Below are 25,885 nucleotides of genomic sequence, written 5' to 3'. Positions count from 1 at the left end.
GGCTGCGTTGTCGACCAGAGGGCGTGACGGAGCGCTCCCTCCTGGGGGCTCCCGCCGCGCTGGAGCCACGTGGCCTGTTCTCCTTGGCCAGCTGTTGCTGCTGGTGCTTGTTGTTGGCGCGCTTACGGCGCCGTCGGCGTCTGCGTACGACGTATGGGACTTGAAAGCGCTGCTTACACGTTTTGTCCGCCGTAAGATGCGGGCCTCCGCAAAGGGCGCACTTCGGCGAACACTGGTGGTCATCGGGTGGTGAGCTTAGTCCGCAGCCCCGGCAATCCTCATTGGTGGGGTTGGGGCAGACGTCCGCGCGATGTCCCAAGCCGCCACACGCGTAGCACACCTCGGTTTGGCGTTTGTAGAGCGTGCAGCGCAGAAGGCTGACGCCGCACATGACATAGTTAGGCACTTTCATGCCGTCGAAGAGGACAACCACTGTGGTGGTGTTCTTGATTCGTTTGACTTCCAGAGCCTTCGGGTTACGATGGTTGACAATCATGCGCTGGAGTTGGGCCTCGCTGATGTCTGCGTCGACCCCTCGTATGACCCCTTTGCAGGTGTTGTCTGGGGCCGCTATGTAGGCGGCTACTTTGTAGAGTCCTTCGCTTATGCGGATTTGCTGGATTCCTGCATAAGCGGTGGCGTTCTTCTTCTCCGGGGTGGATACGACGAGAACGTTTTGAGTGAAATTAGGGCAGATTACGTCGCCCTCAGTTTCTGTGGGGGCTAGTGCAGCCGCCATGGCCAAGGCTTGAGCCAGCTTGATTTGGCTTATCTTCTTGACGTCAAGCCCGCCCCTTGGGCGGACAATAATTCGTATGTGCTCCCTAGGTAGTCTGGGGAGCCTCGACGAGGCTGCGAGACGTTGCAACACGCCTTGCGGGGCAGCCGTGCGGCAGCCACCCTTCGAGCCCATGTGAGCTCTCTTGCTCGTTGAAACTGGTGTTTCTTGCAGGGTTTTCTTGTGCTTGCCCAACGCTGTCGTCCAGCCTGGGCTGTTGGCTTCTTCGGGGGAGATTGCCTCTCCTAACACCATTTCTACTTCGGGCATAATGCCCCTCTTCGTCGCGTTAGGCCTAAGCCTACCCGCGCCTAGCGTCGCCGCGGCGTGGTCTACACAAAAAGTTCCACGGCTTCCGCGCAAAGGCCACTCACCAAAGGAAGTCCTCAGAAGAAACCGTGTCGAATGGCGTGCATTTCCGTGGTAGGCGACACAAAAAGCAGACCGAAAATATTTACGAAAGCGGGAGCCGATCTTTCCACGTCCGCACTAGCTACACTAGCACTAGCTACAACTTGGCTTGAATAGACTCTCAAGGTGGGCGGACGATAATGGTTTTAAAATGAACCCCCAAAAAAGCACATGTGTCTTATTTTCAAACAGGAGAGGTGTACTACCACAACCAGACGTTAGCCTTAATGGAGAAAGACTAACTGTTAGCCCTGAACACAAATTCTTAGGTGTTATCCTGGACACAAAACTTAACTTCATTCCACACTTAAAATATCTTAAAGAAAAATGCCTGAAGACCATGAACCTCCTCAAGCTGCTCTCTCGAACAACTTGGGGCAGTGACAGGAAGTGTCTGCTTAGCCTGTATAAGAGTCTCGTACAATCACGCCTCGACTATGGAGCCGTGGTGAACCACTCCGCAACAGAGACTACGCTAAAGATTCTTGACCCAGTCCACAACCTGGGTATACGACTGGCAACAGGCGCCTTTAGAACGAGCCCTGTTGAAAGTCTCTAGGTTGAGTCCAACGAATGGTCCTTACATCTACTCAGAACATTCCTAAGTTTATCATACTACACTAAGGTAAAATCAGACACCGAACATCCATGCCATTCCATCGTTAGCGACCTCTCCGCTGCCAGACTTTACCGTAACCGCCCACTAATTAGAACTCCTTTGAGCCTGCGCTTGGAAGCAATGGCAGAAAAAACAGACATTCACTTCCCATCGTACTCACCTCCAATCCCACTCACTCGCACTCACCTCCGCCCACACTCACTAGCACTCACTCACACTCGCACTCATTTCCGCTTACACTCACTGACACTTACTCGCACTCACCTCCACTCACACTCACTGGCACTCATCTCCATTCACACACACTGGCAATCGCTCACACGCACTTCCACTCGCACTCACTGCCTCTCAGAGTACTCGTACTCACCTCCAATCCCACTCACTCGCACTCATCTCCGCCCACACTCACTGGCACTCACTCACACTCGCACTCATTTCCGCTCACACTCACTGACACTTACTCGCACTCACCTCCCCTCACACTCACTGGCACTCAGTCGCACTCGCACTCACCTCCACTCACACACTCTCGCAATCGCTCACACTCGCACTCACTTCCACTCGCACTCACTGCCTCTCAGAGTACTCCTACTCACCTCCAATCGCACTCACTCGCACTCACCTCCACCCACACTCACTGGCACCCACTCACACTCGTACTCACGCCTTTGAAATGAGTGCGAGTGAGTGTGAGTGCACTCATGAGTGAGTGCGCCCACATATGGTACTAGACACGCACACATGGCTATATGTAGGGCTTTTATGTACTTGTAGTCATAGGTCGGAAAAATGATCGAAACTCTCTCTCATGGTTATTTCTTACGTATATTTACGCGCGGGTTAAAGAACCCCGGATGCTTAAAAACAATCCGGACTCCCCCCTCCCCCCCTCCCTACAGCGTGCCTCACAATCATAACGTGGTTTCGACACGTAAGGCTCCCCAATTTAATTTATTTTAGACCACTGATTCGTATTTTTATTTGCAGCGTCACGGTGCGTTTATATTTTGTAACAATGTAGTTGGCACAGAATGATGTAGTACGAAGCAGCCCCCAAATTGAAATTGGTCTGTCTGCTACGCCATTCAAACCACGCGCTGAAGTCGAGAGTTCGACGGAAGCCCGTCTGGTCCGGATGAAACATGAAGCAATGAAACAACAGACGCCGACCAAAATAAGTGCTAAAAATGAATAAATTTAGCACTTCTTTTGGTCGGTGTCTGTCGTTTTATTGCTTCAAAACTGTTTTAGGCTTCTAGCGCAGCTCGGAAGAGCAAAAAAAGGAAGGAGGTAGGGGTAATCAAAAGGAACGGAAAACAGAGTGAGCGCTAACTTCCAACTGACGGTTTATTTCGTGACACAAGACTACTTTCCGTTCCCTTTGATTACCCCTACCTCCTTCCTTTTTTGCTCTTCCGAGCTGCGCTACAAGCCTAAAACAGTCATGACATACCAACTAGCCCAGACTGCCACGCTATTGCTTCAAACCACGCGCTGTTTTCGAGAAGTTTGGGGCAAGGCGTTTTGCCTTATAGTGCCATCTCTTTTTAGATGGGAGAAGTAAACATGAAACGGGCGCGCTATTTGTTTTCTCAGGTGTCCAGAGCTTGACGGAGTTCCGTAATCACCGTGTAGGCCTCAAATGCTTCAGTGCTCGAACCACTGCGACCCAGAGGGCTTAAAACAGTCCGACACGCGGCGGAAAAACGCGTGGCACAAAGGCTCGATGTCACAGGAACCGGAGGTTCGGTCAGCACAAGCCGCTGACGTCACGAAGCTGTCTGACAGGTACACGTGGCTCGGCGCGGCGCCCCCCTCCCGGCGAACTCGGCCTCTCGTTGACAGCGCGGCCGAAGCAGACCGAGTTGGGCCGGTGCAGACGACTGACCCCGGAAGCGAGCGAGAGCAAGTCGTTGCAGGTGAGGCTGGGGCGCTAGCGCGGCGGATCCCTTCGTGCGGTCGCTCGCTGCGCGGTTATGCGTGCCCCCACCGTGTTGTAGCGCACATTCCTTCCTCGCAGCAGAGCCCGCTGTTTTAACCCTTTCTTCGCGCGGATCCGCGAAGGTGGCGGCGGGGCTTCGTGGAAAGGACACGTATCGCTAGCATGTCAGCCCGGCCGGCCGGATCGCCACATCGGCCAAGGCAGTGTCCCGGCGTTGCAGACGGCGCGTGCGAAATGCGATGCAGACGACGCGTCCGCGAAAGCTGTGGGTCAATGTTGCAAACCTGTAGAGGTTGAACGGAGCGCCAACTGACTGGGTCATCGCTGTGTCGATTGGGCTGAAGAAGGGTTGAAATCTGGGCGAGTTGGTACATACTTGAACGAAAAAAACAGTCAAAAACACAAAGGACAAGAGGAGAAGTTCGCATCACAACGACTGGATTGGGCTATCCCGGTACCTGGCGGGGTCGGCACCTGGATACCCCTTGTTTTCTTTGTTTTCTTTATTTCGGTTGTGCGGTATGTGTGGTCGGTTTCCTTTGCTCGGATGCTGTCAGCTGCGATGACCGGAAGGCTGCTTGTTGTATTTTGGAAATTTCGTGAAAAAATAAACCGAGCATCGTATCGCAGAAAAGATTCCCGGTAACCACGTGGCTTTCGGCGCAGGCTGAAGGTCGTGATGCGGCTAACGGCGACTTGTTTAAATGCCGTTTTAACTTGAGATAAAGTATCTGATGTCATCATGTTGTCATTCTGAGAACTAATATGTTGATTGCGTTTGCTTCCCCTCTTTTTCTTAGTTTTCAAACAGTGCAGTCCGTGATAAGCGGCAGATTGCTCAGCTCTTAATTTCGTGACATTTGGCGTCACCGCTTACGAGATGTTGAAATTAAGTTTCTGTAACGAAGTGCCTATACCGAATATTAAAGTGTTGTAGTAGCACTGTGCCGCTCAGTCTTATTTGCCGATGATCATTTCTGTCGTGAATGCTGCTGTATGTAGGATAAGCGATCCAACCACAGTGCTCTCTTCCATGGGTACCGTACCTAACAGCGATCAAAGGTGGGAGACTATAGCGGCTGGCCTTTTTCATGTCGATTGTCGCCTACCGATATATGAGTGCTTGTCGTTTCATTTAAAACATTTTTTAAGGACACGCACGCTACAGCAACGTAAACGAGAAGGGATGGCCTCGTTCCAGAACATTTGCGCGTGTAGTTTTTCGGCTTTCGTTACAATTATCTCTGAAGTGTGGAACCTGCAGCGCCTGCGTGGTCACTTCCCCCTCCGTGTAGCGCTGTCGACTCGCTCGCCACGTCGTTCGGGCGCTCGAGCAAAGCACGCGATACGTTCGTTTCGCGTTCATGTGAATTCGCTCTCCGTGCACGTCTCTCATTAAGCGGCGCGAATAATTCGAGGCGAGCGGAGGAGCGCTTTGCATGTACGTTGTTTCTGCATTGCGCGTTTTATTTTGCCTCGGGGTGTTTATACGTGCGTTTCAAGCTTTCAGCCGAAGTGGACCGTGCGTTATGCTCCATGCGCAAATGAACAACGCCGACGAGGGCATAGCGCCAACGTCAGGGCCGCGATAGCGTCGCCTGAAGACGGCGCGGCCGAACCGGACGCGCCCCATCATCGAGTGCGTGGCGGTCGGGTGGGCGTACGTGTTGCGGCGCTGAGCGGAGGCTCGCACGTGGAAGGGCGCCGAATGCGCGGCGCTGGACTTTTCCAGAGGCCAGTGCTCCTCTCGAGTTTGTATGGCACGAGATTCGGCGCAAGCGTTTGCACGAAGTTGAATAACAGCGCAAGTTCGTCGATACGGTGGAGTAAGATGAGGGAAAGTATGGTAGCCATTCGGGGGGCATCGATCGCCAACGGTGCGTAAGGTCGCTCCATTTGGAACTCAAATGGCCTCCCAGTGCCTGCAAAATCATGGGGGGTGTCGCTGCCAACTCGGGCCTCACTAACGTGTCGCCGGTGGAGGTCTGGCCAGTGTACACCAAGTGTCATGCGATGGAACGCTGGTCAGCGCTCCAGACGTGCTTTCTGCGCTAAGCGTCACGCTGTAGCTAGGAAAGATGGCCGCGCGCACGGGACCCTGGGAGTGACTTGAAGCCGCAAATTTCGAATACAGCAATGGCAGAACGTGTACGTTTACTTTATTCTTTTTTTTTTTTGTACACCGAACACGACGGGCACTTCTTGCAAAGGCACGGCGAGACTCTTATACAATAGCCCGATACATTACAGCGAAGCAAAGGCTGTCCACGCGATGCGGTGCACACATGTGCACCTGATGGGCAATTCACAAGCTCCCCCACGCGAAGCGTTCCGTGGACAAGCGACGGGTCGTTTCGCATCTGGCGCCAGTCGATGTATTACCAGCGGCGTTTCGTGGGCTTCGGCTGCAGGTCAGCGCGCCGGCATCCAGCGTCGCGCGCAGGGCAGACGGCGTCCCGAAGGCGCAGAGCTTGGCGGCGCGAGGCGACATCACTGCGACCCATCGGCGCCGTTCGAATCCCCCGCAGAATCCGCAAACGGTTACACTACGGCGGACATTTGAAACGGCGCGACTCGGTTAAGCCTCGTCGCGGGCTTCTCTACGACGTTCCTTTCACCTGTGCTAACAACCGACGGTATAACTACTTTTGCGGCCGGTACCGTACACGTTCGTGGAAGCGTGGGGAAATCGGGTCGAGGAAGTGAACACGTGTTCGCTGCCCTCGCTTCCCACGCGTGCTCGTTCCGAAGGCAGCGAGTTGTGCTCATCCGAGACCAACGGGCTGTCCGAGTGGGAGGAGGTCGCCGAAAGCTGTAGGCGATTAGCGGGCGTCCTTGGACGGCGCCGGATTATCGATGGCACAAAGGACTCTGTCACGAACGCTTCTTTCTCGGTATCCTGTTCCTTTAGCCCCGTTTGCATATGGCTGCAAAAAAATGACACGCGACGGTGAGGTCTAGGTGTTGGGTTGGCTTTTAAGATGCGCCAGTTTGTGGCAACCGACAATTCAGCCCGGAAATAGTTTCGCACGCTAAACAGATCCAAAGTTCAATTTCGACTTCATATTGCGTTTTCCTTCGTTTACTTACTATTTGACGGTTATCATACTTTGCTACGCCGATACAGCAGTCTCGACTACAGACGCTTTCAGCGCATCCGTCGTCGTTTTCCGAAACACCGACTGCTGGCATAATTGCCTCTGAACAAATTTTGAAACATAGTGGTTACTATTATTCTTATGATTGCTATTATTATCATTAGGGCCGTGCTAAAGTGCTTCGTCGTCATTTCCACTAACGTATGCACACGGGCACTCTCGGAACACCGGCGGGGTCGGGCGTCTACGTGTGCCGGTGTCGCAGCTCTCCGTCCGCGCCGGTCGGGTAGCTCGGCATAGCCGCCGCGCAGGGGGGGGGGCGAGGCGATAGCGCGGTCGGCGAACCATCGGCCACGTCGGCCCGTATCGCGCGCTTCGTCGGTGTCGCGAGTTCCCTCGTCGTCAACCGGTTCCCACCGCTGGCTCGCGAGACGTCCCGATTCCACCGCTTGCCGCCGCAGATGTGCTTTTTTCTCTCTCGCGTTTGATCCCGCAGGTCGATTCCGATAAGCGCGGCCGCCGTGGGCCGACTGTGGCTCCCAGCGAGTGTTTCGCTGGCGGGACAGTTCCGCCGTGTCGCAAAAGAGCGCCTCCTGCGGGCACCTTTTACTTCTAAGATTTTCCCCGAGCCAGACGGAAAGACGCGCGAACTTCCCCGAGAGCAGCGATTCGTGACTGCCGCGCACCTCGGTCGATTCGCACATTCACGCGCGTCACAGCGTGCGTTGGCTCGAGTTTGCGGCTAATGCCTGGCAAAGAGTTCGGCTGTGCAGGGAGGTTGCGAACAAGTTTCGCGACTTTGGTTTCTGAATAAACGTGTAGATGAACGGAAAATACGCGTTTGACGAGACTGCATACTTTGGCTGCATTTTTGTCCCCACGTTCCGGGCTGCTCTATTCACGTGTAACGCATCACTTTATTTACGAATTTATTACGCCAAGTCGCCCGATGAGCTGGCGACGAAGTGCGTTACGCGCCGTCTTTTATCGCGTGCTTACCGCGCCATGCCGACGCCCCCCGCAGCGCCGATCTGCGCACGGAAGCGCGGCTCGCGTTTCGAGGAGACCCGCTGCACGGGCGAGTTTTGAAGGCGGAGCGTCGTTGGAGCCTCAAACTTCACGGCGAGGCTTGACGGGGATCCCGTATACTGTGGATGCATATTCGAGCTTTGACCGCACTAATGTTTGAAAGCTAGCTATTTATGTAAAGCAATGCAAAAACGGCCCGTTATTGCTTAAATATTTCCAGCGGCAAAGGCCGTGCGGTTTGGGTCGAGCCGGCCGCGCGGTGGCTATACGGCGTCGTGCTGCTCAGGTCGAGGGTTCGACTGCCGAACGTGGCGGCCGCGTTTCGACGAGGGAACGACGCTCGCGTCCTTCCGGCGCTCGCACGCTGGCAGGACCTCGGCTGTCCGCGATTAACCCGCAGCCACTCGTCGCCAGCCATGCGTCGCCCCCCCTCCCCCAGTCAGTCGACGTCGGGCCCGCATTACCGCGTCGATGGATCGGTCGCTCTCTGGTTGTAACGGCGAGACCGTGGGTTCGATGACGTCGTTCCAATCGGGACGTAATGCGATTAACGTACTCGGGCTCGTTAAAGGGGCGCTAGCTGAAGCGGTGTTCACGGACGTCCTTTCAAAGTTACAGTTCCGGTACTTTGGCGGTAATGGGTCGATTATTGCCAGTGAAAGTTATCAAAGCTCCACGTTCTCAATTTGGCGCCAGCACGTAAGTGTGCCGTCGCGGATTCCGAACCGCTTCCTCGTATTCGGGCCGTTCCCACTGAGTAACGGCTGTTCAAGCGCGCCATGTTCAGTATGCGGCTCTTGCGCAGACACGCCGGTACCCGTAGCGAGAGCCACGGGGCCGACCAGGCTGCGTGCAAATCCGTGACGGCGCCCGTCTCTCCCGTGCCGCACGAAGAGCGCACTTTCGTTGTCGAGCGGCGATTGACTGACGCGGTCCGAATGAGCTGTCTGCTCAGTGCGTGCGTGGTCGAAATTCATTCGCAGGCACTGATCTGCATAATTATCTTGCAGTGAACAGATGACGTTAGCTGCTCTGACCGCGGCGACCAAATAGTATTTTCAGTCTGCCGCGAAAACAGTTCGCTTTTTCCTGGCGAAGCTAACGTGTCTTGCGTCCTAAAATTATGTGCCGGCGTGCGACTCTCGCTTCCATGTTGCACGAAAAACTGCCATAAACAATAGGACACCTCATTCTTTTACACTGTATTGATTATCGCGCAGTTTATGCTACTTACAGCTCCAGCTCGGCGAAGAAAAAGAAATGACTTTATGCTTTGTTGCATCACCTTTCTTTTTTTGTCGCCCTCCCCCCGTCCTCTAATCGGCACTGAACACGTCAAGGACAGCCGCGTGACGTCACTGCCGCGCAGCAAATGGCGCTCGCCCACGTCGCCCTCTGCTCGCGTATTTCAGTGAGCGTGCACTCGCCGCACAATCGCCGCGGCGACACGATCCTGGACGCCGAGCCCGCAGCCTTTTGTTTGTCAGTTCACGCTCCCCGGGATGGAACGTTTTGTATTTATTTTCAGTACCCCCCGACACCCCCTCGTGGTGTCTTTCCGGGGTCATCGCAGAGATCGCCGGAAAGGAAAAGTCGCGATTGGATACCGGATTCGCGAAACGTAGTTTGTCCCGTCATCGCGCTGGCTGCTGCTTTTTTCGCTGGCGTTTAAGTATTTCCTTTCGGTGACTCCGTGTCGGTCCGCTATTTGCCCTGCCTTGTTTCGAGAACGACGCCTGCTGCCTGCATGATATACTTCGGCTAGCTGTTCCGTGCACGGGCTAATATCAATTCTTGGCAAGAGCACGTGAAACCTGACCGTAGTTAACTCTTGGTAAAACAGAGGCGCTTAATTCGTGCTGTTCACTCCTTCTGGTGAACATGTCCTTCAAGGAAAGCATTTGCTCCTTCGAAAAGCCTACTGACAGGGAGGGTGTTCAGAGCATATGCGGCCAGCGACGTCCAGCTTTCGCGGTCCGCGGCTTTACCGTAAAAACAGCATTCCTCTCTTCTGCGCGCAGTTGAGACAATGCAACCCGCTGACGGGGTCGGGTATTTCTTTTTTTTTTTTCGCAGGAAGATGCAGACGACACTGGTTACGTTGCTGCTGGCGGCCGCCACGTTGTGTCTGGCAAACGACGCCTCTAAGACGCCGCCTACCGGCCAGCAGCAGTTCTACCAGCCACCCAAGCCAGGTAAGGGTCACGTGTGCAATCCATACGCGACCGGCGCAGATGGAGAAGCTCATGCGAACAGGCGCGCACTTTTGCACACGGCGCAATGGACGACGAGCGTGCGGACCATTTCCGAGTCCTTGTTTTTTTATCCTCGTCCTTCTGGCGAGTGTATTGTTCCTCGTCCTTACTTTTTTATTTCCCTCGCGCGCAATTGTTCATTGTTGTAGCTGCCGACGTCGCTGCCAAGCGGGCACATCGCGTTTAGTGCACTGCGTCTGCACAAGATAGCAAAATTTTAACAAACTTGGCTTAATGTGGCACGCCGTGGACATCTGCGTAGCTTGAGCATAGCACGTTCCGGTTAAAAATTGCATTTTGTTGACAATTCAGATTTATCCCGCGTGTTCGTGTTCTTCCGTTATGTAAGCCTATCTTATTCGCGAGTCCTATGCTGACACACGCGTAGCTGACGCCGACCCATACGTCCAGTCGAAGAGCTTTCGTCGCCTTCAAGACGGTGTGCTAAAACAACAGACAAAACGTTCCTTATAGGATCCAGTCTACTGCCGACTATTTTTACTTTCCATTATAGGAAACTAAATATAAAACGCCGTTTTCCTTTTTTTCTTTTTTTGAGGAGGCGTCAGGAGTTTCGAGATTACAATTTTTTACAACGTTACAAAGGCCTTGGCTATAGACTGGCTTATCTGGGTTCCTAACTCGACAGCAAACAGACGCGAGAAGCTGCACTAAAAAGGTTTGCTCTCTGCCCTAAACACATAACTCAGCGTTGTGTGTCGCGTTCACAACACAGCTTGTAATCAAGCGACATAATCATCGTTACGGCGCTCACTAATATTCTGAAATGTCGGGTGCGAATAAGCATGCGCAAACTTTGGCTTCCGTTGTCTATAAGCACGAAGGACGTTCCGAAAGTAAGTGCCGTAATTTTTTTTTTTTTTCGGAGAGGATGGTGCACCAGGTAAAACAATCGCATTAACAATCCACGCCGTTGCCGGCTCAACGACGTCAGCGGAGCAGAAATGACGCATGCGCAGAGGAAGAGAGAGCACAGCAGCAGGCCGGCGTGCCCGAGGTTATTCGAGTACAAATCACGATGGCAGGCAGACGCGTGCTGACAACGTGGTCGCCAGTGAAACAGCGTGCTGTTATCCGGTACGAATGTTCCCTGCATTGAAAGCCCTACTTTCGGGACGTCGCGTCCAAAACAGTGCCGAGGTGGTGAGAATGTAGGAGACGTTGTCAGAGCCCTTCATTCACCCTCCGTGGATGCTACGGTGTTGGGCTGCTAAGCACGAGGTTGCGGGATCAAATCCCGGCCCCGGCGGCTGCATTTCGACGGGGGCAAAAACGCCCCTGTGCTTAGGTTTAGGTGCGCGTTACAGAACTGCAGATGGTCGAAATTTCCGTAGTCCCCCACTACGGCGTGCCCCATACTCACAAAGTGGCTTTGGCACGCAAAACCCCACAATTTAATTGTTTAGCCCATCATTCGGGAGGGCCTTCCTTGTCTGCATTCGCGGCGCCTGTGAGCATTCACCGGCCTCGATGGACACTCGCCAGAAAGATAACTCGAGCTGTACGGTCTCCGTACAACAGGGGAAAAAAAATACTTTTACGGTGAGAAGAAACTTGATGAACCAGAGCACGCCACAGCGACGAAATTTCACTTAAGCTAAATTGGTTATAGATGTGTAGTGCTGAGCCAATTTTGTTAAATCCGTAAGGGTTGGTGATTCCATGGTTTTCTCGTTGCCACCCTCTGAAGAAGCGGGCGGTCGGCGGCGGTGACCGGACTTTATTTTCGTATCTATACAACGTACAGATGGACAGGGGCACAGACAAAAAGCCATAAAATCGCCTTGACTACGTCTGTGTGCCTTATTGGTATCTTTGGCTACACGTAGCAATGCGTGCATACATACAACGTGAGCACATGCATTGAAAAAAACAATATAAATATAAACAATGTGTGGATAAATGGGACTATTTTTCCAACGTTACTTTCTCGCACAGCGGCGAAAAATTGACATGAATGCAAAAATTGTAATTGTCATACAAGTTACGAAAAACAGGAACAGGAAAACAGCAAACTGCAGACAACATAAATCGCTTTTCATTTACGGGTAACATTCACAGAAATATAAAACTAAATAAGTCGCTGTGCAATTACAGCTTAGAATTCGTGTTCACCAGAACAAAACACAAAGAAAAGCACGAAGCATTCACGTGAATGCCAATATGAGTGGCAAGGTTGGGCACCTAATCGAAATGATAAGTATGACGATTAATGAAGAAAGTAGAGATGGTAGTGCATGGCGCAGCATTTGATTCCCGTAGTTAGTTTTTGAGTGCGGAATATGCCAAGTTTCTTTGTGACGTGTACTGAAACTGCTTGTACTTAATGTTAGCCTTGACAGGTAGGTGGTCGACAAAATTAGTGCTACCTTTTCTTTCTGTTAAAAAGCGTTTTAGCACAATTGTATTGTAGACCGATTTTATCGGTGCTATATCTAATTTACAAATAAGAGGATCTGTATGCGCATCAAATAAAGAGTTTGAAATTGCACGGATGGCTTTCTTTTGCAATAAATATAGAATGTTGATGTTATTGCCAGTCGTGTTGCCCCATACGAGGTGACAAAAGTTAACATTAGATAAAAAAGATAATTATAAAGTAGGAGCTTCACTCTTAATGGTAGACGGAATACTAATCTTATTAGTATTCAAACAACTCGTGCAAGTTAGCAATATGTTAACATGGTCGTGCCATAGCATATTCTCTTGGAATATGACACCTAAGCTTTTACCCGATGGTACAATGTCTATGAAAGAAGTACCTATTATTTAATTTATTTATTTATTTATTTAGAAATACTGTCAACCCTCAGTTGAGGGTCATAACAGGGAGGGATGTTGCATATAGGTTCATACAAGACAGCCAGATACAAAAGAAATATGCACATGCACTACAGTGTCCTACGGATACAATACAAGATACTATATACAGACTGTAAGACATGTATTCAAATGTTCAACGAGCTGCCGCACGCACACAAACAGAAAAAAAGAAAAGAAACATTTTACAATATCCACATGGTACAGTTTTAGTAAAGAACCTTGATTGCATTTGTAAACAACGCAGTATCAGAACTGCGAACAATTTCTGCAGGCAGCTTGTTCCACAGCTCTATTAAATCTGGGAAGAACGAACAACGAAAGGCATTGGTTCGGGACAAGTACGGTTGAATAGCTTCACTATGACTTAAGCGGGAGCTCAGTCTGCATGGAGGTTTTAAATACAACTCTTTATTAATTTTTAGTTCACCATGAATTTTTTGAAATAATGTTTTTACTCTCTGCTTCTTGCACCGATCTTCAAATAGTTCAAGACCGCAAGACTTTAACATTGCCGAAACTGAGTCTGTCCTTCTATATTTCGAGCAAATAAAGCGCGCCGCCCGGCGTTGCACCTTCTCTATTTTGGCTCACATTACCTTTTGATGGGGCGCCCATGCTACTAACGCATATTCTAGGGATGGTCGAATAAGAGATCTGTAAGCCAGCAGTTTAACATCTTTTGTTGCCCTCCCCAGTTTTGCTCTTAAAAAAACCAATTTCTTCTGTGCCGCAGAGCACACTCTTTCTACTTCATTGTGCCATTTTAAATCATGCGAAATAGAGACACCAAGATATTTGAAACAAGGAACATTAACTAGATTGTAGCCTTGAATATCGTACTGAAAAGTAAAAATATTCTTTTTTGCAGTGATATGCGTGTATGTGGTCTTATCAAAATTGATTCGCATTCCCACTTGTCACACCAACTCCCAAACGTCTGAAGGTTTCGGTTGAGCTTAATCTGATCCTCTAAACAAGATACCGGCGCAAAAATCAAGCAGTTATCTGCAAAGAGTTTTATCTTAGCAGAACTATCTAAAGCGGTTGCTACATCATTGATGTAAAGCAGAAAAAGTGTTAGCCCTAACACGGACCCCTGTGGTACTCCTGAATATACATCTACAAAACCAGACTCGGAACCATCAACGCGAACTGCCTGCTTGCGGTTAGTTAAATAATTTTCAATCCATTTTAGATCGTCGCCATTTATACCTGCTTTGTACAGTTTAAAAAGTAATTTACGATGGGGAACCTTATCAAAGGCTTTGGCAAAATCAACGCATATAACATCCATTTGTTCACGGTTGTCCATAGCTTTGTAAAAATCGTGTAATGTCTCAATGAGCTGTGTCGCTGTGGAAAGTCTCCGTCGGAACCCATGCTGGCATGCGCAAAGGAGGCCATTTGATTCTAGGAAGATAATTATATGTTTTGCTATGACGTGTTCCATAACCTTGCAGCAAACTGACGTAAGGTATACAGGACGGTAGTTATTCATTTGAGTACGATTGCCACTTTTAAATATGGGGATCACTACAGCACAACGCCAGTCCTGTGGCACGGAATGGGTGCTTAGTGATTTCAGAAAAATAATTACCAAATAAAATGATATCCACTCAGCATACCTTTTCAAAAAGCCAGTAGGTATTCCGTCTGGCCCAGAAGCCTTCTTGTCATCTAATTGTAGCAACTGCTGGAATACGCCCCTCTGAGTAAAGTTGATAGCGTCCATGGAACTTTCGCTAAAAGATTCCCCATCATCTACTGGAAATGGTCGATCACTGCGCGTGAATACTGATTGGAAATATTTATTTAATCCATGAGCGATAACACCTTTTTTTCTACTACACCATTTCCTACCGTCATTTGCTTTATTTTTTCGTTTCTGCGGTCTAAATAACGCCAGAATTTTTCTGGGGAAGTCTTGAGAAAATCACTTAGAGTGCGATTAAAAAATGTTTGCTTCGAACTGAGTAGCAAAGCCTTTATTCTCTGACGTACTGCGTGTATTTCCCTAGGATCTGCTTTTCCTTTGCACAGCCTTTTTAATTTCCGTTTCGCGTGAACAATATCCCTAGTTATCCATGGGTTACTCCGCTTCGTTTTCTTGAGTCGGGTCGGAACAAACTGATCTATGCAGACTTTAATAATAGCTTGAAAGCGCTGCCACAAATCTTCAACTGTTTCGATCTCGGAGACATATTCAAATTCGTTGAAACACTTTTCTAAATAATCTAGAATAGACGTATCATCGGCCTTAGCATAGTCTTTGGTTTCAACAGGTACAGTAGGTTTTGTAGGTGGTGGTGTAGAAGTAAGCACATTCAGCAAAATGATTTTGTGATCGGATATACCATCGGTGACTGCCATTTCATAATCGCCTACTTTATGGGAAAGGAACACCAAGTCAAGCAATGACTGCGATTGGGACGTTATACGTGTGTTTTCCTTCACTATTTGCCTTAAGTTATGAAAAAAATGTGATATCCAATAATTTTTCGGCACTACAAATTTCTTTATTTCCAGGCGAAATAAGTTCCCAATCGATATGTGGCAAGTTAAAATCACCAGTCATTATTAGCCTGGTGTTCGTGTTTACATGTGAGCAAAGAAACGTATTTAACATATCTAGAAAATCGGATGAAGTAGTTGGCGGCCTATAAACGACTCCTATGAGGTACGACATGCCAGAAAACATGATTTTACACCACACCGATTCCGACATGTCACACATAACCGTACAGGCTGTCAGCGATGATTTAACAATAATGGCCACACAACCACCACGAGAGTCCCGATCCCACCTGAACATTGTGTAGCCAGGTGGGATAATGCAGTCGCAAGAAATAGCACTGTTGAGCCATGTTTCTGTAATGCAAACGACGTGCGGTCGCTCAGATAGCAACAGACATTCTAATTCAGTAACCCTGTTAAGAATACTGCGAGCATTGAACGAAACGATTCTGAGCTATGCTGTATTTGAACTGCAGGAAGGCATGCCCTCCTTGTCATTGCAAGCTTCCCCTGACACGTTGCGATTGCTATGGCGGCCCTTATCACGGCGTTCTTGGCAAAGAGTACGCTCGTTGCGACTGTGATCCCAGGCATAGAGACGGTCATCAATCTTAAGCTTATCATGAACCAGAGACACCTTTTACTTGTTGTCCCTTTCTACAATGGCAGATTCCCATAGTTTCTTTCTAACGTCTGCAGTTTCTTTTGCGTAATCATTGCTGACGTGAACAGATTTTCCCTTAAGTTTCTTGCAATTCTTTAGAATGCTGTCCTTTTCCCTGCTGTCATAGAATTTCATTATGATAGGTCTGTTTTTCTGGCTTCTTCCTTCCAATACGGTGAATTCTTTCTATTGTGGTGACATGGACACCTAGTTCTTTTTTAAAAATGTTATCTGCAACAGCTGCCCTGAGATCTGACTCTGTTTCGTTCGCCTTTTCCGGGACACCAAACACTAAAAGGTTGTTACGCCGCCCACGGTTTTCAAACTCAACTAATTTTTTGGCCTGTTGCCTGACAGTATCCTTGAGCTTATTTATTGTTGTGGTCATCTCCTGGATTACCACAAGGTAATCTGACAGCTTTTCTGCCCTTGCTGAGAGAACACCAATTTGTTCTTGAATTGAATTAAGTTTCCGGTCGGTTTCTGCCTGGTTGTCTAGAATGGCCTTCAAATACTTTTCCGTCAGGGGCCCTGGATTCTCCTCGATATCCCCCGATGTCAACAACAGCATCACTGACCAGCAGTCAACCAAAATGGCGCGACATCTGCAAGGGCACGGCAGAACTACGAGAAATCTATCGTCACTGCGATAGGAAATAGAATCAGGCCATGAACCAAGCTGCAAAACGAGCAGTAGCTTTTCAGCCATGCTGTCCCTCAGGCGTGTGCCGTGCCCTCTGAGGCCGTGGGTGTCGAGGTGCTGCCTTTGTAGAAGTTCCGCCGATGACGTATTTCTCGAAAGAAGCTTGTCGACGAATGGGAAATCCGTGATGTCCCCCATGCGGCCAAGTAGGAATGACGGGCCAGGCGGCTTGCATGTTGTCGCATCCGATAGCATGTCGTTGTCGAGATGATACGGCAGGCAGAATGGCAATCCATCCCAAGTGATCGCTGTACCCGAAAACCACGACGTGACCTGCAACACGAGCAGTAGCTTTTCAGCCATGCTGTCCCTCAGGCGTGTGCCGTGCCCTCCGTCAATGATGTCCGTCAATGCTATGCTTCTTGTTTTTTGGCTGAAAAAGCACGTTTTTGATTTGGTAGTATTAATAGTTAATAAGTTGAATAAACTCCACTTGTGTATTTGGACTAGTGTATCATTAGCAGCACATATCAATTCTTTCATGTCCTTAGAAGTTTATGTATACAAAAACTAGTGTCGTCGGCATAGATAGCAAACTGCGCGCCGGTATTGATATTAGTTCTGTCATATATATACAGGTTAAACAATAGCGGTCCTAGTATGCGTCCTTGAGGAATTACAGCGAATATAGGCAAATTTTTTGAACAGTTGTTACCTACGACAACGGTCTGATACCTGTACTGAAAATAATTTCTAATTAAGTTCTGGAATGTTCCCCTAAAGCCATAAATGTGAAGTTTTGTTAGTAGAGCGTTGTGATTAATGGTGTCAAAAGCCTTCGAAACATAAAGACGCCGAGAGTAACTAAATGTGTCGCAAAGCCTCGCAAAATTGTTTTTTGCATCATAAAGCTATTTCTGTTGAACGACTACCTTTTCTAAACCCATACTGGTAATTGTAATTATATTGTACTTTTTGCAAAAGTGGTAACTCTTGTATTAATCAATTTCTCGAGACATTTAGAAAAATAGGCGGGATCGATATTGGCCTACAATTTGAGAGCTCGTTTCCGTCGCCAGATTTGAAAAGTGCTGTTACCGTCGCTGTTAGCATGCGCCGTGGAAATATACCATTCGCCAACGAATGATTGCACACGTGCTCTAAGGCAGGACAGATTAGATCTAGAACGTGCTTAGCTGGGTGAATCTGCAAATCATCAGTAAAGTTTCGTTCGTTCTCTGTCCTCGCTTCACCGTTGGAACTTGAAGCTTCTCGGACGATGATCGGCAGTTGTTGATGAAACGCAGGCAGGAAACGATGAGATCATATGCACAAGAAATATTTATACGTAAACTTCTCTATATATATGGCAGGTAAAACAAATACATTACAAATTTGAACAATTGAGAAACAAAGTCTCACTCTTCGACTGTCTCAATGACTGTTAGAGCCCAGACTCGTTTTAACGTACATAGTACGGAGGCTCACTGATCTATCAGCAATCCTGATTTCAGCCAAGTCTGAGGGATAGCATGTCGTCCCGATTTTTATAGCCCAAATACACAAAGAAAAAAAAGGTGGTAGGGCCGTTGGCCCGTCCCACAGGTTGAGTTGCCAATCAGAGTCAATCATTTGTTAAGCCACAACCCACAGGGATGGGCTTACTCTTAAAAATAAACATATTGGAAAACAAAGCTCTTTACCTTCTTTCCCCGTAGGGGCGTCTACGTCAGCAGGCGTTTGGTGTGTTGCGACACCACGTACCCGAGCAAACGAGGGTTGGACCCTCCCGCGTGTAGCCGTGCGCGGCTTAGCCGTGCCGGGGAAAAGGGGATCCTGGGGGTTGAGCCAGTGCCGGGTGTTTGGACCTTTACGGCCCCTCGGCGGCGGCAACACACCCCTTTGACCTCGGCTTCACGTAGGCGGCACCCCCGGACTGACCCACCCGGGGGAAATCGGTAGTTGCCTTTTCCTGTCCGCCTCTGCATCCTGCGTCTTTTTCTCTTCCTTTCAATCTTTCCTGTCTTCTCGTCTCCTCTATTTACTTCGAACTTTCCTGGCAGCGAGGGTTAACCTTGTGTGGGTGGCCAACCTCGGGTACTCCAGATTGGGTTATAGTGGCACCGTACAACTGGCGAGGGCTTGTCTTACTCGTAAGACTTGCTCCGTCCCCATGTTGGGCTCGGTGGTGGGCGGTTGGCGCTGCTGCCGAACTCAAGACTTCTATATGGATTCTAGCAAACCACTTTCCCTTGATCGCCCTCTAAAAAGAGGGCGCACCGATGCAACGTTTCAATTCTTTTTGAAGAACAATCAAGAACACTTCCCTAAATACCAAGTAATCCACAGCGAAGGCAACAAGAGCGTCCGTAAATTCTCCCCCTTTTTGGTGGCGAAATGCCTCGCAAACACTATAGGATCTGGCTACAAAGCTACAAAGATGTCGAATGGAGACCTGCTCCTTGAATTGAAGGATAAAACACATGATAAAATTAATGACTTGAAATGCATTGGCGATGTAGCAGTCACTGTGTCGGCACATCGAACAATGAACACGAGTCGTGGAGTAATCTCTGAACACAACTTCTTAGACCTTAGTAACGATGAGCTGCTTGAAGGTTTCCAGGACCAAAATGTGAACAAAGTAGAAAGAATCCAAATCCGCAGGAACAATGAACAACTTCCAACAAAGCACATAGTATTAACCTTTGGTACCAGTCTACTGCCTAGTACATTGGATGCAGGCTATATCAAAGTACGTGTTAGGCCGTACATCCCAAATCCTCGACGGTGCTTGAAGTGCCAGAGGTATGGGCATGGATCCCAGACGTGCCGAGGAAGGCAGACCTGCGCAAAATGCAGCTCGAACGATCATCCATCAGACACTTGCGACTCATCTCCACATTGCGTGAACTGTGATGGAAGCCATCCAGCCTACTCTAGAACGTGCCCTAAATGGAAGAAAGAAAAAGAAATCATTGCATTGAAGGTCAAAGAAATTATAACATTTCACGAAGCAAGGAAACGTCTGTCATATTTAGATCACACAAGCTTTTCCGAGGTGGCGCGACGGGGGGCAGCGTCACAAATCCCTCGGGAGTCTACCGCGGTCACTGATAGTGGCCCGGTAATCACTCCGCCTGCCCCCCTGGTGGCTGCAGCAAGTGCTGCTCCATCAACATCGAAGGTGGACCTGCCGACTCCGGTCCCGCAGGTCCCAAAGCTAATCCGGACTCCATGGCCTAGGACGCGAGTTTCAGCGCCTAGTTCACGATCCTCCAGCGCTTCAGAGAAGGTTATGGAGGTCGGTCACAAATCCCCGGCGTCATCGACGCCGAAAGATCAGCGCTCTCAAGAGTGCGCTAGACAAGATAAAATACCTGTAACTGCTCAAAGAAAGGGACCGGTAACCTAAGCGGTTACCGCCCTTGTATACATATTCATCTATCTTTACCACGTGCTCTTCAACACAGACAACAAAAATCTTCCTCAATATGGCTACACAAATAATTCAGTGGAATGCCAGGGGCCTATTTCGCAATCTAGATGACGTCAAAGATCTACTAGAGGAATATCAGCCACGACTGTTCTGTGTTCAAGAAACACATTTAAAGTCTGCGCACCAGAACGTTTTAAAACAGTACATAATTTTTCGTAAAGATAGAAATAATGGCAATTCTTCTTCAGGCGGTGTGGCAATCATAGCCCAAAAGTCAGTTGCATGCCAGCATGTATCACTCCAAAGTTCATTTGAAGCAGTGACTGTTCGGGCTACATTGTTCAACCAACTTATAACTATTTGCTCTATATATTTACCGCCTGATGAAGGGTTTGACATTGCAGAATTCGAAAAGCTGATTGACCAGCTTCCCGAACCCTATATAATAATCGGGGACTTCAATGCTCACAGCACATTCTGTGGTGACTCAAGATGTGATGCGAGAGGGCGGGCAATAGAGAACTTCCTTCTTTCTTCTGGAGCCTGCCTATTTAACAAGGCAGAGCCAACCTTTTACAGTTCCACACACAACACGTATTCATGTATAGATTTAGCAATAAGGTCAGCGTCACTTCTTCCATACCTGGAATGGAGAGTTATCAGTAATCCATATGGGAGCGATCATTTCCCTACACTCCTAGAAACAACAAAGTGGCACGATGGACCAGCTTACCCCAAAAAGTGGAAAATTCATAGTGCCGACTGGTCGAAATTTAGAAACACATGTAAACTGTGCCTGGAAGATGTGGACCACCTAGGTGTAGAGGAACTGGCCAGCTACATCACTGAACATATCCTCTGTTCTGCTAAAAACTTCATACCTCAGTCCTGCACAGATAAAGTCAATCCAAAGCCGTGGTGGAACAAAGACTGCGAAACTGCAAAGAAACGCCAGAACAAAGCATGGAGTAGATTTGCACGCTATCCAACCACAGAAAACCTAATTGAATTTAAGCGGTGCAAAGCAAATAGACGCTGTATCCGCCGAATATCCAAAAGAGAAAGCTGGACGCGCTACATATCCTCAATAAACTCATACACGGATGTTAGCAAAGTATATAACAGAGTACGTAAACTAAAAGGACAACGTCCAAATCCTTTTCCTCTCGTCAATGACTCTGGTGAGTCAATAGAAGACCAAGCAAACACTCTTGGCGAGCACTTTGAGAGAGTATCAAGTTCGGAAAACTATTCCGAAACTTTCTTAAAGCATAAAAAATAGCTGAAGATATTCCTCTGCGTCCAAACAAGTCATCAAAAGGGTACAATAGACCGTTAACATTCCATGAACTCTAGCTTGCCCTACGCTCTTCTGGTAGCTCGGCTCCAGGTTCTGACGCAATAACTTATGAAATAATCAACAATCTGCCTTATGAGACCCTAAACTGCCTTTTAGGCCTTTACAATAAGATATTTGCTACTGGTCATATAGCTTCATCTTGGAAAGAAGCAATAGTCCCACCAATACTCAAACACGGCAAAGACCCTTCCTTAGTTAACAGTTACAGACCAATTACACTCACTAGCTGCTTACTTAAAGTATTTGAAAAGATGATTAACCGACGCCTTGTCTTCTTTTTGGAATATAATGGTGTATTGGACGCTCGCCAATCTGGCTTCCGAAGAGCGAGGTCTACTACCGATAATCTAGTTCTCCTTGAATCACATATACGTGACGCATTTGTACATGACCAATACTGTCTGTCTGTATTCTTTGATCTTGAGAAGGCATATGATACTGCCTGGCGACACGGTATTCTGCAAGACCTGTCTTCGTATGGAATTTGTGGTAGTATGCTAAATATCTTGCAAAATTACTTATCTGAAAGATAGTTCCGCATTAGAATTGGCAATGTACTATCGGGCACTTTTATTCAAGAAAACGGTGTACCACAGGGAGGAGTGCTAAGTTGCACACTTTTTATAATCAAAATCAACTCTCTCCGCTCTGTTATACCATCAATGGTGTCTTATTCTGTCTATGTGGACGACATCCAAATCAGCTTTAATTCTTGCAGCCTGTCCATATGTGAACGCTAGATACAGTTGAGTGTTAACCGGCTCACGAAATGGGCAGACGAAAAGGGGTTTACATTCAATGCAGAAAAGACTTCCTGTGTGCTGTTTTCCAGACGTAAAGGGGTATCTCCTGACCCTTGCATTACGATGCATGGGAGAAACCTGATAAATAGAAAAGAACAAAAATTCCTAGGTGTAATCTTAGATAGTAAGGTAACCTTCATGCAGCATGTAAAACAGTTGAAACTGAAATGCCTTAAAACCATGAACCTTTTAAAGATTTTATCTCATCAGTCGTGGGGAACAGATATGTATTGCCTCCTGTCTCTATTTAAAAGCCTTGTGTTGTCCCGCATAGACTATGGATGTATTCTGTACCAGTCGGCTTCAAAGACAACACTTAGAGTACTCGATCCTGTCTATCACTTAGGTATCCGCCTAGCTCTTGGTGCCTTTCGGACCAGCCCCGTCCAAAGTCTATACGCAGAATCGGATCAGTGGCCGCTGCATTATCAACGTACATATCTGGGAGTCACCTATGCAATAAGAATAATGTCACTAAAACAACACCCATGCAAAGCACTCATAAGTGATCACTCCACAAACCAGTTGTACTTAAACAGGCCTTCACACGCCCCACCGTTCTCGTTGGCAGTAAAATCTGTTGCGGAAAAACTCGGAGTACTTTTCACAGATCTACAGGAAAGCGACAATGCTGAACCTATCCCACCTTGGGAGCAATTAACAGTTACTGTGACTTGTCCTTTAGAGAACTGAACAAAAAGAGTTGTCCAAGTGCCCTCATTCAGCAACATTTCTTGGCCCTTGAAGACAAGTATAGATCGACGGCATTTTTCACTGATGCTTCGAAATCGGCAACTTCGGTATCATGTGCGGCCCATGGCCCAAACTTCTCCAACACTAAAACCTTACATAACCATAGCAGCATTTTTACAGCCGAAGCGTACGGTATCCTGATCACTGTTGAATACATAGTGCAGCACAAGATACAAAAGTCCATAATATATAGAGATTCCTTAACTGTTGTCACAGCCCTGTCCTGTGGCAAAACAAGCCGAAACCTTGTATTAAACGTGCTCCTTGAACGCATTCATGTAGCATATAAACAAAACCTTGCTCTTCTATGCTGGGTGCCAGGACACTCTGGGATTTCAGGCAATGAAATGGCAGACAAGAATGCTGGACAAGCGGCTCATCGGGATATTATTGATGTAAGCTGGGTACCTGGTGTAGATATGAAACCTGCTATACGAAAGGTGCTTCATAACCATTGGCAAGCTGAATGGGACAAGCAAGTGGAAAATAAGCTGCACCTGCTTAAACCGCGATTAACCAAACCTTTCCCACTGAAGCTTGATAGGGACACCGAAGTCACCCTAGCACGACTCAGAATAGGACACACTTATGGCACACACTAACACCTATTGACTGCAACTGACCCACCGACGTGCACACGCTGCGGTGAGAACTTAACCGTCCTACATGTCCTCATCCAATGTCCCGACCTTCACCGAGAACGAGTAGCTCATTTTAAGGAACTCTACACACCATATACCACCCCATCCCTCGATGTTCTTATCAGAAGATGCACTTTTTAACTTTAAAAGAGTGCTTAATTATCTTGCTCAAGCTAACTTTCTAGATATCATCTCATTCCATGCTAACCATCAGACTGTGCCTCACAGGTGAAGTACAATCTGATGCACATAAGTATGTCTGAGCTCTTGCACTTCTTGCGTAGGCAAAAATTTTACAGCAAGGGACTCGGGCAATCCGCAACAATTTACCATGTGTGCCTATAACCTATAATTTTAGAATTCATTCACTAGTATTTATAGATTTCTCTTACGTGTAGGCCTCTATACAGCCTCTATTTTATGTCACAGCACCAAACCCACAATTTTACTAAACAAAAACACATGTCCTGGCGCTCTTTGGCCTTAGATGCCCTTGCGCCATTAAACTCTAATCATCATCATCATCTTTTCCTCCTTCCCTAAAACTCCGTTGCCCTCTCATTTCTCCGTAGTTAGTGACGGGCTCAGCAAAACACGCTAGGCCCGAACAAGTTATCGCTAAGCCGCCTCAAATCCCAAGGGCGTCTCTAGGCCGCAACTGTCTCGGAAGCAGGGGCATCGATACCACGTAGTGCGGCCGTACTCAAAGTTTGTCCGCGTGGGAGACTGATGGCCCTCCTTGTCTTTCAAACTTATTGCCTGACAAAGTTCTCCTAGTGCGTGTTTCCAAGACGCCGTCGTCCGAATGCACTCTTTACGTGCGCACCGCATCCCTACAGCGTGCACTGTAAGCTGGCCTTCGACAACACACAGGCAGTCGCACCCAACAACAATGCTGGCGATTGCGTTCCGGACGCGTAGAAAATTAGGTCCATGCTCAGTGCATGCGGCACGGGGTCAAAGCTGCTAAGCCCTTCTTAACCTCGGCGGCGCCTCCAATTAGTCAGGTACTCGGGAGCCAGACCCACAATACCGTGTACAGCGGTCCCTTTCAAGGCTGGTCTGTGTGGACTCGTGTGACCGTCGCACAATACCGACTTCCCGGAATCGGCACTCGCCCTCCTGGCGCCTGCCGCGACGCGTCACCCAACACCGCGCGGTGCCTGTGACCCCACATAACACAGCAACTGTTGCCCCGCTGACATGAGGGGAAGTGAATCCTCTCTCTATACACAAAGCACGTGGCCGATTCGTGACACTGAAGAACACGAACAATCAGAGCGACCTTACATCATCGATGTCGCATCTCTTGCTATTTCGAAGGCTGAGAAACGTGCTGTAGATTTCATGAGTGTTAGTGGGGCTTAGGAATGCTCTTAGGAATGACTTTTGATTTTACGTATTCTGTGCAACGAGGATCGTAGGAACTTTCACCAGCGATACAAAGTGATTGTTAAAAGCGTCAGCCGTGCCTGATGTCAGCTGATTATTTATTTCCAACTCTGCTGCATTCTCTGGCCGATTGCTTAGTCGAAGTTAAACTGTTTTAGTTTTCCTGGTCATATCGGCTCGCATTATCGCTTCTTCATTAAATAATTTCTCGAAATATTGCGCTTTTGCTACCCTTAGAGTACCATTAACTTATTCCGGAATTTTTTTTAAACTCTGCTAAAGCTGTTGCGTCCCTTGTGCCTAGGAATTGCTTGAAAAGAGCATCTTGTTGTTTTATCAACTTCAACCTACTGGCAGTAATCTAAGGTTTTCTTGCTTTTTTTGCGTTTAAATGACTTTCTGTCAGCGCTCTGAAAAAAGGATAAAAACAACTCGTACGCTTTGTCACAGTCGTTTTGCACGTCTTGCCACTTTATGCGCGATATTTCGTTGTGAAATTTCTAAAGTGTGAATGGGTTATTATCTTGAAATGTTAAGTGTTGATCTTTGGAAAGACGTGAAAGCAACACAGGTGAATTAACAAGTACAAAGATAAGCAATTGGTCACTGACGTGAGCAGTGATGACGCCTGATTCAATGTTTTGTGTGTCAAAATTCGTAATGAAAACATCGAGTAAACTTTCGCAGTTATCTTGAATAC

General features: G+C 48.2%; 1 protein-coding gene across 4 annotated transcripts in view; it reads left to right on the top strand.

The window, feature by feature from the left end:
- Positions 1–3,568: 3,568 nt before the first annotated feature.
- Positions 3,569–25,885, top strand: part of LOC135911566 (calumenin-A-like) — a 36,026-nt gene continuing 13,709 nt past the window's right edge. The window contains exons 1-2 of one of the 4 annotated variants that reach the window (XM_065443889.2): positions 3,569–3,727; positions 9,954–10,072. In XM_065443889.2, coding sequence (XP_065299961.1) covers positions 9,958–10,072 — 115 coding nt within the window. In that variant the 5' untranslated portion in view covers positions 3,569–3,727; positions 9,954–9,957. Of the gene's footprint in view, positions 3,728–4,768; positions 4,813–6,108; positions 6,162–9,234; positions 9,360–9,953; positions 10,073–25,885 lie in introns of those variants that run through there. The other 3 variants (XM_070523030.1, XM_070523031.1, XM_065443890.2) reach the window with 3 other exon arrangements.

The sequence above is a fragment of the Dermacentor albipictus genome, chromosome 8 (assembly GCF_038994185.2).
Source record: "Dermacentor albipictus isolate Rhodes 1998 colony chromosome 8, USDA_Dalb.pri_finalv2, whole genome shotgun sequence".
NCBI classification, from domain to species: domain Eukaryota; kingdom Metazoa; phylum Arthropoda; class Arachnida; order Ixodida; family Ixodidae; genus Dermacentor; species Dermacentor albipictus.
This window is presented reverse-complemented; position numbering and strand designations above follow the sequence as displayed.